Source organism: Aythya ferina (assembly GCF_964211825.1).
Source record: "Aythya ferina genome assembly, chromosome: 18".
Lineage (NCBI taxonomy): Eukaryota > Metazoa > Chordata > Aves > Anseriformes > Anatidae > Aythya > Aythya ferina.
In genome coordinates this window covers 2,509,547-2,528,892 of record NC_140317.1, presented here as the reverse complement: position 1 = coordinate 2,528,892, position 19,346 = coordinate 2,509,547, and the positions used below count along the sequence as shown (strand labels likewise).

The 19,346-nt window shown below is 53.1% G+C and overlaps 1 protein-coding gene across 5 annotated transcripts in view; it reads left to right on the top strand.

Moving 5' to 3' along the window:
* The window catches only part of PIK3R5 (phosphoinositide-3-kinase regulatory subunit 5), a 57,790-nt gene extending 41,571 nt beyond the window's left edge, over positions 1–16,219 (top strand). For 4 of the 5 annotated variants that reach the window (XM_084491786.1, XM_084491785.1, XM_084491788.1 and 1 more), the window contains 14 exons: positions 1,856–1,925; positions 3,449–3,623; positions 4,308–4,461; positions 4,989–5,072; positions 5,792–6,551; positions 6,945–7,098; positions 7,259–7,384; positions 7,660–7,785; positions 8,426–8,519; positions 9,810–9,886; positions 10,413–10,506; positions 11,906–11,988; positions 12,199–12,311; positions 13,395–16,219. In XM_084491786.1, coding sequence (XP_084347912.1) covers positions 1,856–1,925; positions 3,449–3,623; positions 4,308–4,461; positions 4,989–5,072; positions 5,792–6,551; positions 6,945–7,098; positions 7,259–7,384; positions 7,660–7,785; positions 8,426–8,519; positions 9,810–9,886; positions 10,413–10,506; positions 11,906–11,988; positions 12,199–12,311; positions 13,395–13,536 — 2,252 coding nt within the window. In that variant the 3' untranslated portion in view covers positions 13,537–16,219. The remainder of the gene's footprint in view (positions 1–1,855; positions 1,926–3,448; positions 3,624–4,307; positions 4,462–4,988; positions 5,073–5,791; positions 6,552–6,944; positions 7,099–7,258; positions 7,385–7,659; positions 7,786–8,425; positions 8,520–9,809; positions 9,887–10,412; positions 10,507–11,905; positions 11,989–12,198; positions 12,312–13,394) is intronic. The other variant, XM_084491789.1, reaches the window with a different exon arrangement.
* Positions 16,220–19,346: the final 3,127 nt, after the last annotated feature.

The window sequence follows — 19,346 nt, the reverse complement described above, 5'->3', positions numbered from 1 at the left end:
TGCTCGAGACGCTCAGCGGCATAGCTGGGGTGATAACAGTGGGTCCATTCATCGGCATCAAGGTGGCAGAAGCCCTTGAGCCTGCCGTGGCGTGGAGGTTTCCATAGGGCTGCCGACTCCCCGGCTGTGTCCTTGCAGCCGAGACGCTGCCTTGTGGTGCGGCTTTGGGCACATTATCGGCAGCAGCAGTGCTCCTCTTAATTAAGCGCCCCTTGTAGATGTCCTGTTGTTCCCAATGGAGCAGCTCTTCCAATTATTTCGCAAAAGCCTTTTCTCCTAATCTGCCCATCTTTCCATGGCTCGTGGGGAGCTGTTACTGCACAGAGCAGATTTCAGCCCTGTTTAATCCTGCATGGGGCTGTGATCTGCTCTCAGCAGGGCTGGGGAAGGCGCAGAAGGGCACAGGGGCTGCGGCTGAGCCTGGTGTGATACTTCCACATGCCCTTGAACCAGGCAGCTGGTTTGGAGAGCCCCGATGGGAACAAATGCAAGGCTCCTGTCCGTGCAAAGCCACAAGGGGCACGTTGTCTTCATGGGTTAATCTTTTAATGAGCCAAGGGGAGATAGGGATGGGCGCCCTCCATTAACCCACTCTTTGCAAGTTTCTAAGGAGACCCCAGCCACCACGGGAGGTCTGCCTGGGTCACCGTGCTGTGCCCAGCCTCCAGCTCGGAGCTGCAGGGCTGGTGTGGGTGTGGGGATGCTCGTCCCATGCTGCTGCAGCCACGGACTTTCCCAGTTCCTTCCTGGTCACTTATTGCTGTGACATCGGTTCGGGCCCTGTTTGAAAGGCCTCTGGGAAAGCCCCAGCACTGGGGATGTTGCTACATCCTGCTCTTGTGCTGTCACCGGTGCCCAGGGCTGCAGAGCTGGGGACTTTGGTCCGAAGGCTTTTCCCCTCCTACAAACAAATGGGATTCCCCTGCCTCTGCCAAAAGATGCTGCGTGGGAGGTGTTGGTGTGTGGGGCTGGGGAGCCCAGGGCCGCCCCTCACCATGGCCTCTGACCCCGCTGGAGCCAAGAACAGTGAAAATGGGTCCTGTGCTGGAAGGCTGCCTGGGACTTCCTGCACAGCCTCTGTGACTTGCCGTGAGGCTGAAGCAACAGCGTTTTATTGAGATGGGAGTAAATATTAACTGAGAACGAGCTGCTGTCAATATTTGCCAAGAATGCAATAGCTTTTATCTGCAAACTGGGCTGATGTCTCTCGAGGGTGGTTAACGCAGCTGTGCTTGGAGGGAGCCAGCAGGGATCCCCATGGGGGCTGCCCCCACCCCATGGGTGCTGCTCTGGGGCTGGTGAGCAGTACCTGGGGTGGGGTCATGGCTGCCTGCCATGCGCAGGGTGCTGGGGCTACCTGATGCTGCAGGATCGTCCCCAGGTTTCCCTTCTGCTGCTTGGGGGTGGGATGGGCTTTGCTGTTGTCCCCCCATCACAGGGACTGCGGCTCCAGGTCCAGCAGATGTCACCCTGCAGAGTGCAGGAGTCTGAGACCTGCTGTCTGTAGGTGACATCCAGGGCATGGAGGGGCTAAAGCAAATGGCAGAAGCTGCTAAATATCCCCAGCGTGATCCAAACTAGATCCCACATCAGGGCGGGGTGGAAGGGGCTGGGGATGGAGCAGCTCTGCCATCCTGTCCTCTGGTTCCTCTTCTGTCGCTCCCTTGCTCCTGGGCTCACCCCCCTTGCACGCTGGCCATGCCTTGTCCCCAGCGGGGCTTTTGGTGCTGCCACTCCTGCTCCAGGCTATGGTTCAGCTGGGTCAGGACAGCTTCAGGAGACAACACCAACGTGCTCATAAGGCAGGGCAGCCTGTGGTGCCCCCATTGCTCACGTCCTCTGCTCTCTCCCCCAGGGATTTCCTTCCAGAGGCTGGTGAGGACGGAGCAGGGGCTGTCCGTGAAGAACTCCCAGAGCTCCACTGTGTAAGTCAGGCACTGCTGGCCTCACTCTGTCTTATCTACACTGTTCTGTGCTTTTGCTGCAGCACTTCAGGAGCAGCAACAGGGTTGCAGTGAGCAGCATCCCCCAAATTGTGGTGGGCACTGGGTAAAAGACCTTAGAGAGCAGAGCTGAACTGAAGGAAGGGCTGGGGAGTGTGACTGTGGCATTTCCACAGCTGCAGGTGAAGGTCTGTGGGCATCAAATGTTGGTTATCACCGAGCAGGGATGCAGAGCTGGGTGCAGACAGGTACGGAAGGCAGAAGCTGGAGCCACCAGCCTGAGGTGAGACAGGAGCAAGCCCACCCCAGTGCAGTGCAAGGCTTGTGGGTTCAGACACACTTTGCACCTTACTCGAGGGCTGAACCTTTCTTCCTGCCAGGGCACCTCATTTGTAAATAGGAAAATGAGCCCTGGTGGTGCGTGCCCGTCCTGGCTGCAGGGCCACTGCGTCACAGCCACCTCTGCTCGGGGCAGGACAGCTCTCCTGCTGCTCTGGCTTCTCCCCGCACGCTGCACAGCTCCGGGTCTGTGCCAGCATCCCACCCAGCCGTGTGGGTGCTGCTGTGCTGCTTTCCCAGTCCAGCTGCCCCGCTCTGTACCAGCACGGGTGCAGGCACCCGTGGCTTGCAGCGAGATGTCTGTATTTGCATAAAACCCTGAAAACCTGGCACAAAGCTGCACACAACTGAACCTTGGGTTTTTTTTTTTGAAAGCTTGGCCCCTCTACATGAGCTTTCTAGAACCAAACACAACTGAGCCCATCCTTAATTCAGAGCTGTGTTCACTCAGTTAGGAGCACTGTTCACGTCTATAAACCTAAGCGTGTATCTGTGTGGTCTCCAGGCTATGGGCTTGGGAATTTAAAGCCTGCTGGTGTTCATGTGGCCATCCAGAATAAAATTCCCTTTGCAGCTGAAGGCTGTGGCTCTGATCTCCAACAAGGGCAGAGCGGGCATCGTTAGGGGCGGCAAAGCAGGAGGAGGTGAGCTCTGGGTGGAAGGGCTTCCCCTCACAGCCTCACGTGTTTTCCTCCAGAAGCTCTTACCAAGGACATCGTGGCTGGTACCTGCACCATCTCACTGCTGCAGTCCTTCAGATAGCTTAAAGCTTGGCAGCACCTTAAAGCTCAGCAGGGATGCTCCGAGGTTCACCCTGAAAGGGAAGATATTTTGGGGGCCCCTCGCATTTTCTGCTCCTACCTCCTTCATCACACATGCTGGATGTCTACTTAGGTCGACCAGCAGCTGGGCTGGAGCCTTTCCAGGGCTGACCGAACAACCGTCGGGCTGGCAATATTGCAGGAGAAGTGGTGCCAGGGGTGCACGCAGCAGCAGGACGGAGCATGCCCACCCTTCCCTGCGCCCAGCAGCAGGGCTCTGGCACCCCTGCGCCACCCCAGCTGCAGCTGATGCGAGGGGACGCTGCCATCTAGCGTGACTTTCTGCAGGGCGCTGTGCCACCAGCAGCCTGCCTGCCCGTCTAACTTCTGTCCCCGTGTCCCCAGGACTGTGCTGCTGCTGAACCGCTCCGAGGTGCAGAGCGAGTTCCTCTCCATCGCCGAGAAGCTGAGCGGCACGGAGCCCCCGCGGCACGCCACGCTCGTCCTGCTGCTGGAGCACCTCTACCAGGCCACCTTCGGCACCCGCTGCGACCTCGACAGCCTGCGCCGCCTCCTGAAGGTGGGCACAGCCTTCCCCTTCTCTTCTCGGGGTAGACCTCAGGTCTAGGCTCCAGTTTTGTTTTCCTGGCCCTAACTGGGGAGGGAAAGAACCTCCCCCCTTGGTTGAAATGCAGCAAAAACTTGCTCCGACCAGAGAAACGCTTTGCTTTGGTGTCTGTGGGAGGTGAACGCTTGTGGTGAAACCCTTTAGGTGTGTTCCAGTACATGTGAAGCGAAGAGGGAGGTGCTCGTTCTTTCCCCCTGGTTTGTAGTGACAGGATGCATGGGAAGGGCTCAAAGCTGCATCAGGGGAGGTTTCAAGACAGCAGAAAAAACTGCTTTACCGAGAGGGTCAGACACTGCAGCAGGCTTCCTAGAGAAGTGGTTGATGCCCCGTGCCTGGCTGCGTGTAAGGAGAGTAAGAGGTATTTGGTCAATGCTCTTAATGGCAAGTGTTAACTTTGAGTCAGCCCCAAAGCAGTCTGTAGAAGTGATGATCTTTGTAGGTCCCTTCCAACTGGAACTTTCTGTTCTGTTTTTTCTTTTTTTTTTTTTTTTCATTTGTATAAGATCTGGAGGAATTTGAGTGGGTAGCAGAGGGAGAGAAGAGATTTAGTCATTTCAACTCGGTGACCTTCCCCAAAGACCCGTGCTCCCCTCCCTGGAGGTGCCCCCTTCATCTCAGCCTCTGCTCTCGCCCCAGGCCAAGCCACTGGAGGAGCTCTCCGAGGTCTACGCCAGCGCTGCAGAAGCCCAGGAGATCGCGGCCGCCAGTGGTGACCCTGCGCTGGCCCGGGAGCGGCTGCAGTGTGTGCTGCGGGACCTCGCCGGGGCGGCCGCCCTTCCTGCCATCGCGGGTGAGGAGCCCCCGCGCCCCCCTTGCCGCCGGGTTTGGTGCCAGCTCAGCACCAGCCGTGGGCTCCCCTGCACTGGGAGCTGTGCTTTGAAGTGCGAAATCCTGTTTTGTGCAAAGCTGCGACCGAGCACAGCAGTAAGAGGGAAAAAAAAAAAAAAAAAAAGCCCAGGCCCTATTTCATAACCACGTGATGAGCCCTATTTTTTTTCTCATCTTTCATTAAAACAACAACAAAAGCCATCTCCAGCCTTTGTGGGTGAGATGAGAACATTCAATCAGAAACTGGCTGCAGCAGCGATGCCTGCCGGTGGCTCTTAGAGGTGTGAAACATCCTCGTGTCCCCGCTGCGTGACTGCATGGGACAGCGATGGTGTGCTGCTTGGCATGACCTGGGCTGTGCAAATCAGCTGCTGGGGTGGGCAGCATCTCCCCCGGGACCGCTGCAGGCCTCCTGTGCTGTGCTAGCAGTACGGGGAGTGTTCCCACAGGCTGACTCCTCTCCTCTCCTCTCCTCTCCTCTCTCCCCAGGGGATGCTCAGCCCCGCAGGCTCCAGCCCATCCCCATCCCTGCCGCCCGCTGCTACACTTACAGCTGGGACCAGGATAACTTTGGTAAGCAGAGAGGGGCCCCCTCCCCCTGTAGGAAGCTCCCCTGCGAGGAGTAAAATGTGACAAAAAGTCTCCCTGCGGAGGGGCTTTGCGTCCCAAGATCCCTTGGATGTTGCAGCTCTCTGGGGTGCCCAAGGAGGGGGTTCTGGCCGAGCAGGAGGTTTTGCCGTGCTCTCAGCCCAACCACAGCAGTTTTGCAGGGGAAGTGCGGCTTCCCCTTCTGCTGAGCTGGTCTCTCTGGCTTCCCCATTCCTGGAAGACCTCTTCTGGTCCCAGGAAAGTTGAGCATCTGTTGCCCACTGGCCTCAGCAAGCTGAACCTGCTCTCTGGCTTGGGCTCTGCTGCCTCCCTAATCATTCGTTTGGGCTTTGACTATCAAAGCACCTGAACTCCTTGCCTCTCTTCTGTTCTCTGGTTAAACCCAGGTCGGATTCAGGGTGGGACGGAAGCAAAGCCCCAACTGCTGTTTGCTTTTTGAGAACCCAAACAGAACCTGACCTCAGACAAGTTTTGTTTTGTCATCAAATAATAAGCAATATAATAATAAAAATAAGCATGTTATGAAAATCTAAAAATGCTCAGGGGTAGGTTTTTTGGTCCTTAGTTTGAATCCATGTGGGATTAAAGAGAGTGCTGGCCATGCTGCCGGAGGGTCCTTGTCTGGGGTGTCCAGTTTCCAACAGAGCCCATGCCAGACCTGATCTCCCTCCTGTGCCTTTCAGACGTCCTCAACGATGTCCTCAGCAAGGAGTGCAACTTTGTCGAACCTGTGGCCTCAGAGAATGAGGAGGATGAGGAGGAGGAGGAGGAGGAGGAAGAGGACGTGGAAACGGACGGCTGTTCCCCAGAGCGGGACTCGCTGCTTTCCCCCATCTCCACCATTTCCAAAGACTCCATGTACTCGGCGCTGGCAGAAGAGGGACCTAAGCACTCACGCATGTCCCTCTTCACTGCTTCCAAAGACTCCATCTCAGAGCTGACGGTGGTCTCCAGAAAGTCCTTGCGCTCTTTTGTCTCCAGCCTGAAGGACTGCATGGACAGTGGGTACGCAGAGGACAGTGACGAGAGCTCCCTGGACATGGTTGGGCGGCCGGAGCTGAAGGTGGAGAAGCCCCACCACAAATACAGACACACGCTGACCAACAAGATCTACAAACTGTTCAAAAGCAAAAGCCAGCTGGTCCTGAGGAGGGACCTGAAGGGCTGCCCGGACACGGGCTCGCTCCCACTGCGTCGTGCCGAGAGCCTGTGCCACCCCCAGGCCAAGCACCGTGTGCCAGCGCGCTCCCGGCGCGCTCACTCGCTGCCGCAGCACGTCCTGAGCCAGCGGCTGCAGGCGCTGCACGCCCCGCGGCTCCTCAGCCTGCCCCGACGGCCCTTCCTCAGCTACGACGAGGACGCCAAGGTGTCCACCCTGCGCGTGGTGGTCTTCGGCTCCGACCGCATCTCAGGGAAAGTGGCCCGAGCCTACAGCAACCTCAGGTGAGCTGGGTGGCACGGGGACCTGGCTGCAGGTATTCAGCCCTTGATGTCCCACTGGTGGGGTCACCAGAGTCCTGGCTTTGGGGTCACTGCTGCCTTCGAGCAGGGCTCCCTGGTGCTGAGATGCGGCAGGGGACATCCAGCTGCCCTTGTCTGGAGGTGGAAGTGATGGGAATGCTTCCTGCCAGGTGGCACTGCCATTAAGTCAGCGAGGCACAGGGATGTCCTTGTCCACGTGCCATGCGCTTTCATGTTCCTTCCATTGCTGCCTTGCTCTGGAAGGGGACAGGATCCCCCAGATGCCACTGGGGTCTAATTCTGCACATCACCTCCTGCCTTGCTGGGATGTGCCAGAGGACTTTGCTCACCCAGCCCTCTCCCATGTTCTCCTAGGCTGAAGGAGAGCACCTGTCCCACACTGACAAGGTACTTCAAGCTGCAATTCTTCTACATCCCCGTGAAGAGGAGCTGCCTGGCTCCAGTGGCCCCGCTGACACATCCTCCCCCATCCCCAGGGGACCTGCAGCTCCGGGCTTCGGCACAGGCAGTAGGTGTCCTGCCCACCGCTGGGCTTGTGGTGCCACCAGCACTCTGCTCATCCCACCAGCAGGCCAGGCAGGGGGAGCGCTGGGGGCTCCTCCACCAGCCCCAAGCGATGGGAGAGGAGCATGGGGGGCACAGGGTGACCCCGCTGTGTCTGGTTTCAGGAGTCCACCTTGGCTGGGGTGGAGAGCAGCACCAACGACATCTCCCACTACATCGGCATGTTGGACCCATGGTACGAGAGGAACATTCTTGGGCTGATGAACCTGCCCATGGACGTCCTGTGTCAGGTATGTGCGTATTGGGTGGTAGGGCCTGGTGTCCCCCTTCCTGGTGTCCCCCTTCCCCGAGGAACAGCCCCGTCTGCTTAGCACGGTGCCACCACGTGGTGGCCTGAACCTGTACAGCAGGCTGCGCTCCGTGGGCATGGGATGGAGATGGAGATGGGTGGCTCTGGTGGCCAGGAGGAGGGCTTCCATCTCCAGGGGGTGGGATGGGCAGTTGGTGGTGCTGGGCTGTGGGTGCCACAAACACCATCAGGGTTGTGACTCGCCCCTCACCGCAGTCTGCCAAGCCGGAGGCTGAGCCCCAGGGGGACTCGCGGGAGCAGCTGCCCATCCTGGCCGACATGATCCTCTACTACTGCCGCTTCGCCACGCGCCCCGTCCTGCTGCAGCTCTACCAGACAGAGGTAAGCAAAGGGGCTCAGCACGGGGGAAAGTGTCTTCTGCCTGTGTCACCAATGTGGGGCCCACCTGGGGGGAGGATGTGGGTATGGTACAGCCACCTTGTGCTGGTGAGGCTGAGCTTGGTCTCCTCGTATTCTCCTGGGGACCTTTGCACGTGAGCTCACAGCGCTTTGGCTGGTGCTGCTGGCTCAGGAATCAAGAGTGCAGGTCCTGCTCAGACAGTTCTTAACTGACACGAGCAGTTTTCCATCCAAACACCATTCCCCACCATGCAAGAGGGACTCCTGGCAGTGCTGACAGGTCATTAATGTTGCTGGAAGTCTCTGCTTTCCAGCCAAGCCCCTCCACAAAGCCCATTCTGCATACCTGCTGTATGCCCAGAGGGAAAATTTTCACTTGCACCACTTCTGCAGTGGTGGCTTTGGCGGCCCACTTGCTGGTGGTCTGTTAAAACAGCCTGAGGTGTAGCTAGAGGCGAGTGCCACCCAAGGCAGTGGTTGAAAAGCATATTTTGAAAGCCCAAAGGATTTGCCCATTTTCTGCAGAAAGGAGCAAGAGGGGCAGGTTGCACCCCCCAGCTCCATGTCTTTGTGAGGTCTCCTCACCACCACATCTCCTTCATCTCTCTTTTCCCCCGGGCAGCTCACCTTCATAGGGGGGGAAAAGATGACTGAAGTCTTCATCCACTCCCTCGAGCTGGGCCACTCGGCGGCCACGCGGGCCATCAAGGCTTCAGGTCTGTAACTCATGTTCTGTGCGCCGCTGCAGCCTCGGGGTGGGAGTCTGCAAGCTGCTGGGCTGGGTGAGGACTGCCGGGGGACTGGAGGGAGTGTGCCCAGGGGCTTTGGCACCACACATGGGTTGCAAGAGGGGTCTGAACCCAGGCTGCAATGTGAGCAAAGATGCAGATGTGTTTTCACAAGTCTGGAGTTGAACGATCATGGTTTCTGTGCTCCTCTTCAGGAGCGAAGCTGTGGCAGTGCCTTGCTCTTTTTACTTCTCTTAACTCTCCAGGTGTATTAGCTGTAAAGCAATTTCAAACCTTTTTTTTTTTTTTTTTTTTTTTTTTTCCCTGCTCATCAGCACCTGGCCAAGTGCAGCTCTTCATCTTTTATTTGTCGTGCTTTTTGTTGTTTATGCTTTGTCCAAAAGCATCATTTATCCCTTGTTCTATTTCCTTAGCTTATTGGGCAAAACAATGTTTGTGTGTGTGCTTGGAGCCTTCCTGCAAGAGAGATCATGTGCTTTTAAACTAGAAATTTATAAAATTATTACAGATAGAAGTGATGACAGAAGCATCTGCTTGCAGTGCGGTCTTCAGCTCTCTTGTGGGTACCAAGGGTGGCATGCTGCCTGGTGCAGCTCACAGAGACATCTCATGGCCGACCACCATACTGCATTCAAACACACTGCTTGATATTGTTAACCAACTGCTTTTCTGTGAGCTTGCCTTGTCTTTCTGAACAGAGCTCATAAAATATCCTCCACATAAAGTGTCACCACCCTACTGTCCCAAAATACAGACTTGGCCAGGACCTCTTCCCAATAACTCATGAAACCACCGATCTTTTCTGACTTTGAGTTTTCCTTTGGTTTTCTGGCAGCACACTACTTAACATCTGCAAAAAATTATCCAGGAAAAAAATGTTAGTAAGTGTTGGGCACAGTATTTCAAGGCTAATTTAATGTGGGCACAAATATGCCCTGAAAAACAGGAGCTGGGTTAGCAATGCAGCCTTTTATTGCTTTGTGTATTCCCTGGAGCACTGACCCTGCTGCACTGGCTTAGCCAGCACTGCTTTCAGTTTGCAGAGCTGTTTGTTGTGCTTTGTGCTGTAACTTCTGCACTGGAATAATTGCTTTCTGGCAGCTTTTAAGCCACCTTTTTCTTTGTTGCTCTGTAGCTGTGTTCAGCAAACCAGGATTTTTCCCTTCCTGTACGTACCGAGTGTGCTGCTGTATCAGTAGCCCTCTGAAAACTGGGGAGAAAAGTCCGCCGAGTGACATTTGCTCCTTGTTTGTACAGGTCCGGGCAGCAAAAGGCTGGGCATAGATGGAGACAGAGAGGCAATCCCACTAACACTACAGATCGCCTACAGCAAGGTGAGTGCCCGGGACTTGCGCAAGGACAAATGTGGCAGAAAACCAGTTAAGTGCTACCCAAACGTGTCTCAGCTGGGGCTGACAGAGACAGACACTGAGAATGTGCTGAAGGAGTCCTAATCCAAGCCTGGGGGATTGGAGCAACCTAATTGTCTACTTACTGGCTAATTGGAGGTGGCTTTCCAATCCTGAGAAGCCTGGTCAAATAGGGAATGTGCAGCCAGCTCTCATAGACTGGACACGTACTGGCTGCCAGTTTACACTGGTAGACTCCCAGGGAGCAATCTCTTGCTGATCACAGCAGTCTTTTTTTTTTTTTTTTTTTTTTTGTTCCCTCTGCAATTACTTAATGTTAACTCTGGACAATTTCTGTAATGCTAAGGTTAAAAGAATTTTAATGCCTACTCAAACTTTGTGCAGCCCCAGGTAAAAACAGATCAGGGCTAGCCCAGCCAAAGGGTTGGGTTGGGAGGTAGGGTGGCAGCCTGGAGCCCAGCATCTCACAGGCTTCGTTTGGTCCCTGCAGACAGCTGTCAGTGGAAGAAGTCACTGGAACGATGTTGAGAAGGTCTGCACATCCGTCAACCTCAGCAAAGCCTGCAAGAAGTACGAGGAGCTAGGTGGGTAGAGCTGGTCTTGGTGGCTTTGTGTAGGAAGCAATGGGAGGGACAGACAGAGACAGAGGACAGATGAGAGCCACGCTGGATCTTCCAGCCAGAGCACAGCAGGAATGTGTGCATGCAGAAAATATGTGGGAGATGCCCGGTGTTCCCCGGGGCATAAGATGCTGTTCTCCTTGGCTCTCCTTAGCGCCATGTCAGGGTTGAAGGATGTTTGGTTTCTCATTATCCTGAAGCTTCCAGCCGGGAAATCTTTTGTTGTGTTGGGCTGTCCATCAGAGAGGAGTCTATTGCTAAATCAAGTCAGACCGAGGGAGGGAGTGCTTGTCCTGCCACCACAGCTGTGCCCTGCAGCCAGCTGTCAGGCACTCACAGGGCTGCTGCTGCAGCTTGGTTTCCTTCCTGCACTTGGAGATAGCTGCCTGCCACATGGGTTTGTTTCATCGTTTCTTTTTTATTTTTTTAAGTTCTGGTTCCCAATGGGCTATGAATAAAGCTTTGAGCCTTTTAAAGGCAGCAAGGCTTTCATCTCTTAGTGTGCTGATTTAGAAGCAATATCTGTTTATTCTTGCTTGAGCTCTGCTGTTCTAGCAGACACCCAGTTCTGAGTAAACTGAGGATTTTTTTTAATTCCTCTTTCTTTGTGCACTTTATGTGCGACAGATGTATATCTGTGAGCAGAGCAGTCAGGGAAAATGACTAAAAAAATCTACCAAATAAGCTACCAAACAGCTCCTACGTGCCCTGTGGAGCTCAACCTAAACTTCTGTCCCTCCTCTTGGTGCTTCATCCTCGAAGCCATACAAACAATCTCAGAAAAACTCCAGCAGGATTTAATTGCTCATCTCCTCTGTGTATTTTGAGTTGGGCATTTCTGTGCTAGTTCAGAAGCTTCACTTGCACTGCCAGTGTGGTGGGTTTGTTTCAGGGCATGGGCAGAAGCTCCCAGTCTAGGGAGAGGCTTCCTTTTCATGAACCTCCTTCCTTACAGAAGAAACCTGGTCTCCTGCTCATCTCTGTCAGTTTTCACACTCAGCAGTTTGACCACAGGATGTCACTGTAATTCCAGACATGAAAAAGCATCTCCAAGGGGCCTGTAGGAAGGGCCATAGTGGGAGACCTAGAGTTTCCTCATCATGATGGGGCAATGGCTTTTCTCATGTTTAGTTGCTAAGATAGCTAAATGTTCTTTGCTGCTATGTTTGGAAGATTACCTCTGTCTGATTGCTTTCTTACCATGTGGCTTTTCATGGGTGAGGGAAAGCTACAAGCATGCTGTATTTTCCTGCAAGTGGGGCCCTGCTGGGAGCCATTGGCTCTGGGATGCTTTGATGGGCAGAGGGACTGCCTGGGTACCCACCAGAAGCCTTGAGTGATAACAGTTTGCTTTTTGTTACAGCCTCAAAGACAGAGTGTCTCAACTTGACCATGACAGAGGTGGTTAAAAGGCAAAACTCCAAATCCAAAAAAAGTTTCAATCAGGTAACTCAAGTCATGGTGCTTTTACATTTGGTAACAAAAGGTCAGCCTGGCCCAGCTGGGAGGGAGACAGGGTGGGAGATGGAGTTTGTGACCTGGGGAGCAGTCAGTAACTCCTTGGGGGATCCTGTTGGCCACCAGTTTTGAGGTGCCCTGCACAGGGGTAAAGTACAGATCCTGGCAGCTCCTTCACTTGGACTCACTTTCTCTCAGCAGCTCAGCGTGTCCCAGATAAAAGTAGACAAGGTGCAGATTATTGGTGTCCAGTCCTCCTTTGCCGTGTGCCTGGACCAGGATGAGCAGAAGATCCTGCAGAGTGTGACCCGGTAAGATCTGCAATGTGGCAGGCTGCCTGATGCAGTCAGCATTCCCAGGATGGCGCACCCTCTGTGTGAGGACTTATTTTCAAAGTATGGGTGGCCAAGAGAGGGGACAAGGTCCTGAGCACCGTGATGTGTTTATGCCAGATGCCCAAGCTGGTGTGTCATAGCTTCAAGCTCTGCAGTGCAGCTGAGCTCAGGTGGGATGGCTGGTCCTGCTCAGATCCTAGTAATATTTCACCTTTTATGACTGCCACCATTTAAATGGTGGTCCCCAGTCAGCTGGTCAACTCCATGAAGACAGATAGTTCAGCAAGACAGGGGAAAGTCATGTAAATTGAATGAGGTACCTGGAGAGCACTGAGTGTGTGAGCAGAGCCTTCAGCTCCTAAACCTCATTGGGATCCTCCATCACCTTTAACATACCCATTGCAAAAGGACCCCATGATCTTCATGGGTGAGACTGGGGTAGATGGAGCAAGAATTGTACATTTGTTTGTTTATCCATCAGTCATGTCCCCAGGGCACCAAGCTGGCTTGCTGAGGATGGGATTTGGAAACTCACTGGAGGCAACATGTTTCTGTGGGCACAAAGAGATCCAACCAGCAGATCCACTGGTCTTAAAAACGTGCAAGCGTTCTAATTTCTCCCTCAGGGGGAGCAGAGCTCTGCAAAGTTATGCCGCCTAAAATGGAAAGAGATTTCAGATGTTACTTCTTAAATGTCTTAAATAGGAACTTTTCTTTAGGAGCTTAACTTGTTTGTTGTGTAACCCAAGGGACTAATGTGATAGTTTAGTGCAAGAAATGCAACAGGAGCTATTGCCACTTCTCCAGAACAGGGGGGATGCAAAAGTTCTCATTTTCCCTAACGAGTTTCAGAAAATACCCTGTGTGGTTACTTCTCCTCTAGATCCCAATCAGAGCTAGCATATAGGACCTGAACTCTGGGCACTGTAACTCCAGTCCTGCACTGATTAAAGATTGCACTGATTCCCGTTTGTTTGCAAAGTTTCTGCTGCACCCCAAGACCCTGGTTCTCAACCACACACCTTGCTTACATCTTGGTTTCTTTTTATTCCCTTGCAGGTGTGAGATCTCTGTGTGCTACAAACCCCGGGACAGCGATTCCCTTGCACTGAGCAGGTCCTCTTTGACTCCCCAGGACCCCTCCGAATTTCATTCTCTCCTGTGTTTACCCATTTCCACCTTCAGTGGAGCACTGCCGTAGAAGAACTGTGCCCTCTCAAGATCAGACTCGCATCCAACACTGAAATAGCTGCAGGAAAGGGAAGCTGACTCTCCCCTTTAGAGCTGGATACCCAGCCATTCTTGCCCAAGACATCCTGCAGTCTGAAGTGTTCACCTGCTGACTGAGCTGCTCCTGGCCTGGGCTTGGTCCATCCTTCGGAAATGGGAACATTGGTGTCAGGTTCTGGTACTGCTCAGGATTCCTTGGGAGAAAGGTGGCTTCCTTGAGATCTCCACCTGGTTCAGCAGACTGCCAACATTGGGATTGAGAGAGAGGCAAGGACAATGACATTTTCCTGCCAGCAAATGGTGCTGTGGCTGCACTTGACAGTGACTTCAAAGTCATTGTGATCTTGGGCAAGCTGGTATGTGGGGGGGACGCGTTCTGGAGTGTGGATGTCCTTGGGGGTAGCTGGCCTTCTGTGCATGTGGATTTGACCACCCAAACAGTGTCCTGATGACTTTTCACCCGTAACAAGTCAGAGATGCTTGGGGTAGTTCTTTGGGGATAGGGACAGGTTTTCTCAGGGTTTGCTTTGAATTATGAGTGATGGGCATCTTGAAGAGAAACAGCACAAAGCAGAACAACCCAGCTGGGGCCAAAAAGAGCCCAGCAAGGGTTGTAGACTGCTGCTTGTGTCCCAGTGAATCCAGTGCAATAGGCTGTTCCGGGGCATGGGTGGCTTGTCGTGCATATGTGTGTTTACTGTAAATCCAGGACCTGCAGGAGATGAACTTCCAATCTCTGCAGAATTTCAGAGTTCATCCGAGAGGGAGAAGGACTCCCTGTTCAGGCTGTGTTCTTGCATCCTGCTCACCAGCACTGAATGCAAGAGACATCCCAGAGGCTGAACGCTCAATAGTTGCTTGAGATAGAGCAGGAACCATGCTCACACTCATAGGAGGGAGGGAGGTACTGGGAAAACCACTAGGATTGCCATAAGCTCACCTGACTGGGTGGCTTTGGTAGAGAAGAACCCAGCACCAAAAACACTAGTGACACTTGCAAGCAATGATAGTATTTGAGATCCCTTCTTCCCTGCAAAGAGAGGTTCCCCCCCTCTTCCTTCTCTCTGCAAGTCTGTAGGTACAGAAAGGTGCAATAGTTGGGTGTATTTAAAGGTATTCTGACCCCAGGATCAATAAATGAGGCTGGAAAAGCCTTGCCTGGTTTCATAGCCCTCAGGGTTTCTCATTTAGTTGTTGGTCATTGCACTAAAGATGGCTGGCAGAAGAGCATGCTGCCTGCTGCAGGGTACAAGGATCCTAATGCCAAGGATGTGCTCCCTGGGATGCATCTGGAAGGGACCCTCTGTGCTGCTGGAGCTGCAGGACTTGGCCATGGTGAGATCAGCTACGTATGGGTCCCTTGCTCCTCCAGAAAATGGGGCTTGGCCAGCTCTTAGCACTAGTTAGAAATGAGGCTGGGCTCTGTCCCCGAGGGCCATTGGCACGACAGCAGGGTCCCCTTGGTGGTGACCACGTTGAAGGTTGAATCTGCCAGGGAAAGGGCCAAAGTCCCCGGGCACTTCAGTTGCTTTGGAGGAGCATGGGCTAGGCTTGTTTGCTGTATTCCTCCGCTTCCCTGCTGGAAGGGGTTTGGGGATCCCTCCGATCGGACTGCTGATCCTGGCCCTGCTGTTTGCTGGACCCGATTCCTGCCCCCTGCCTCTGCTGTTGCCCAGGCACAGCTGGCAAACATCTGGGGTTGGGAAGGTGCCAGCTGGCTCTGCATGTCCTCAGCAGGTTGGGATGCAACTTCTGCTGCTGACCAGAGAGTGAGACAGGAACATGCTCCTGAGGCCTCTGTGCTTCATCCTCCTACCTGAACAGGCCATCCCAAGGATGGTGTTGCCTTGTGGACTCCCAGGAAAGACCTCATGCAAGGCCAGGCATCACTGGAAGGTGTGCAGGTGCTCTGGCCCCCCGTGTGGTGCAAATGCATCTTGGACTCCAGGCAAGGACCCCCCTTCCCTGGCCCTGCAGTGACTCTGGGAGCACCCGTCCTCTCCTACATGGAGCTGTGACCTTGCTCACAGCAGGGACACCAAGCCACTGCTGGGTGATGTGGAAAAGCATGCTGAGGTCGCTGCTGGGCATCTCTCCTGCACATCACTAAGTCCAGTAGGCTCAAGGGATCAGAAACAGACTTGAATAGCTATTTCCACCCACTTGGAAAAAGTTTTCCCATTGATTTAATTCCCAGACAGGTTTGTGTGCATCATTTCAAACGGGGCTGAAATTTGACAGCTGTTTTATTTTCTGTTGTTGTTATTCAATACATTAAAATAGCACCTTATCCTGTCAAAACATTTCTATTTGTGATCTTGATATCCGTGGCTAAATATACCCCTGCCGCTGTTAATGATACAAACCTCTTTGGTTTCAGCTGGCCCTACAGAAATACTAGAGAAGAGAGTTTCCACACACTGGGGAGGAAAAACAAGCACAGGCTCTAGGGACTCGTAATCCTGGCTCATTTTTTGACCTCTGATGCTTTCTGGAAATGAAAAGAAGGAAGTCGGAGGTTCCTTCAGGCCATCCTTGTACATACGTGCAGCCTCACCAAAACTGTGTCATGTCTGTGCTGATCTGTAAAATACTGTTCAAAGAACTTTTAACGTAATTGTAAGATATTAAATGTTGATTTATTTCGAGTACAAGTACGGTGTTTGTGTCGAGTAATTCCCAGTGCAGAAGACATGGCTCCCATCTCCACACGGAGGGCAGGGTGCACCTGGTCGTTTGCAGAGCAGTTGACCCGAGAGCAGGAAAAAGCTCATAAAGTCACTGGTTCGTTAACCTGGTCCCAGAGGGCATGACACGGTGACCTGCAGCGGCTAATTGAGCTCCTGTTTTGCCAGTAAAAAAACATTTTTGATGCTGCAAATCCCAAACTAGCTTTATGTTGAATTAAGGAGGAAAGCTGGCAGAGCCTGTGCGCGCAAGGTGAGGTCTGTGCATAGCTGTTCCTCCTAGGAGGCTCCCTGGCCTCCTCTGGGTCGCTCTGCAGAGGCACAAGAGCTGTTCTGTGGCCAGGCCCCGTGGGCAATGTCCCTGTGGGCATCGTCCCTGTGGGCAGGGTTTGCCCAGCAGTGGGATATTGGGTTTATTGCAGAGCCCTTCTGCATCTTTGGGGATGCAGGCTTTGCAGATGAAGCCGCTGCTGCTGGCAGAGCTCTGAAAAACAAAGTGGCACTCACAAATGTCCTGCTGTCTCAGGAGTCACCCTTCCCTTCCTGGGACAGTCAAGGAGAGAGGCTTAGTTGGTAGGGGTGAGGGCCAGTGTGTTGTATGTGCATAAACAACCAGGGAGAAGTCATTTAGGAACAGATAAGAATAACTTCTGCTGATCAGCACTTTGCTATGAATTACCTTTTTTTTTTTTTTTTTTTTTTTTTCCCACTGATTAGAGAACAGCAAAAGGTGTTCGTTTATTCATTTTTTTTAAATCAAAAAGTAAAAAGACAAGGGTCACTTGAAAAGGCAAATTGAATTCAAACAGGAAATAATTTGTTTTCCAAACTGGAGTAATAATCTGCTTTTATTTGTTCTCAACAACAGCAACAAAAAGCCCAAACCCTAAGCCACAAATTCCTTTTTCTGTTCCTTCCTTTTTAAAGAAGAAAAAATGGAAAGAGGAACAAGCATGTTTAAAACCACAGCAAAAAGTTCTTTGTTCTAAGCAAGTTCATTATGAGAAGTTTGGGATCAGGGTCCAACTCTGATCCTTGTAGCGTCACACAGCTGGGGGGGTTGGTTTTGTACGTACAAAAGATTTGGCAAACAGCTTCTGATGAAATAACCAAAGTTGGATTTTCCAGACTATTTAACAAACCTGGTTTTGCCTTTTGTAGACAGGTTCAAATCAGTCCAAAGGTGTTTTCTGTGACTCTTGCAGCATCACAGCTGAGCTGGCCTGTGGTCCAACTGGAAGACAGTGGGTAAGGTGCATTTGGTGTTTTAGCCTGGGAACATGGACTTACGCTCACTCCCTAAATGAGATAGATTATACCAAAACTGTGCCTCGGGGTTTTGGTTTGTGTTAGTTCATCAAGGTGCATTGGCAGCTTGAGCTGATGTCCCTACTCAGAGAGTGGTTGTCATCTCATGGTCACCTCAGCTGAAGCTGCTGTGCAGGATGTGCTCCACTGGCGGTGAGCTGGGACATGGTGAAGGGGTCTGGGAACACACGGTGAGTTAACTTCTCATCACCCTCCATCCTCTGGTCCTTCTCCAATGGCACGTTGTGCACAGGTGCTCCTTATCGTTACCCGTGCGACCCCCCAGGTTTTCCCCCCAGCACTCCATGATGCCCGCATCAGGCACCTGCATGTCACAGCAGCCGGTTGAGAGCCACGTCTGCTGCCCCAGGGCCACCGGGGCTCAGCGCTGGCTGGAAGCAGAGCAGAAAGGATGCTGGCAATGTCAGGCTGCTCAGTGTCCAGCCAACATTTGGATAGCTTCAGGGATGGAGATGTTATCTAGAGCACGAAGTAGAGAGCAGCATTAGCCAACACTCGGCTGAGAAGGGTTTCTTGACTGGGTGTTTCTCAGCTGGTGGCTGATAAGCAATACAGAGTGAATTAGTATCAGTAGGCAGGAATGAGCCTGCCTGTGTTGGAACCACTATTACACAGATTAAGATATGCCCCTGAACAGTTGAAAACACAGGTGCCATCCTCTTTTGGCAGATGTGGGCAATCAAACCTCCTGTGCTCTAAGCAGGCCATCAGCAGATTGTCTGAATAGACACATTGCTGTAGGACATTGGGAATGCTCCCACACTGTGACGGTCTTATCCTGAAGCATCCTGGGTGAAGGAAAAATACATTTATTCCAAAATACTGTGTTGGTTCAAGCTGGTTTTCCTTAGCTCTATGGGCACGTTGGGCAACAAGTCTGTTTGCAAAGCTCCTGTGGTCTATCGGGGGTGAGCAGAGGTCTGCTCACGATCCAGGCTGCCTGCAGAACCCAGAGCCTGTACCTGGGCTTGGTGTGCTAGCACAGAAGTGGCTCAGGCACCGGGGTGGTGGCCACAGGCCATGGTGCTTGGGTGTGGGGACACGCCCATAGGCGTGTGCAGCTCAGCACCTCTAATCCCTTCCTCATGCTCATCGAGTTGTTTGTTGGAAGTGCCCGGGGAAACCTTCCTCTTGTTCTTTTGCTTCCTGGTAGACAAATGTGCGATGCCATAGGTGGCATCTGCAGTGCCCCCGGCATGAGGCCAGCAGCTGGGGGGTGACACGGGATGAGGAAACCCACAGGGACCTTGGGACTTGGGTGGTGGGGTCTAAACTGGGATGTTTCTAAGGGCTCTTTTACAAGGAGGTATTTCAGAGGTGCTCGCCTGCTCTCTCAGCTGTAAGGAGAAATAGCAGAGAGCAGAGTCAGGCTTCCTGGCAGCTCTGTCCTTGCATGCCATTAGGGAGGGGAGGGGGGAGGAGGATAAACGTGCCCAGGCTGTCTCCTCGGGTAGAGGTCACAGCCCCAGCAGCGCTGTCCCCTCCTGCATCTCGAGTTACCCTCAGCCCTGCACCCCAAGCTGGGCTCGCTGCCACCTGAGCCTCTTGTGACGGCTGGCTCCATCCTCCACTGGGACAGTCCTGGGCAGCGGGAGGGTCTGCCTGACCCAGAGGGGTTTCTTGAGATAATTCAGCAACTTCTAAGAGGAAAAAGGAGAAGACAAAGAAAATCCAGGGCATGTCTTCTGCCAAGCTCCCTGCCCTGGTTCCCTTCTGGGGCTGCGAGCTCCTGTGCTGGCAGAGCAGGTGGTTTCTAGTGCTCGTG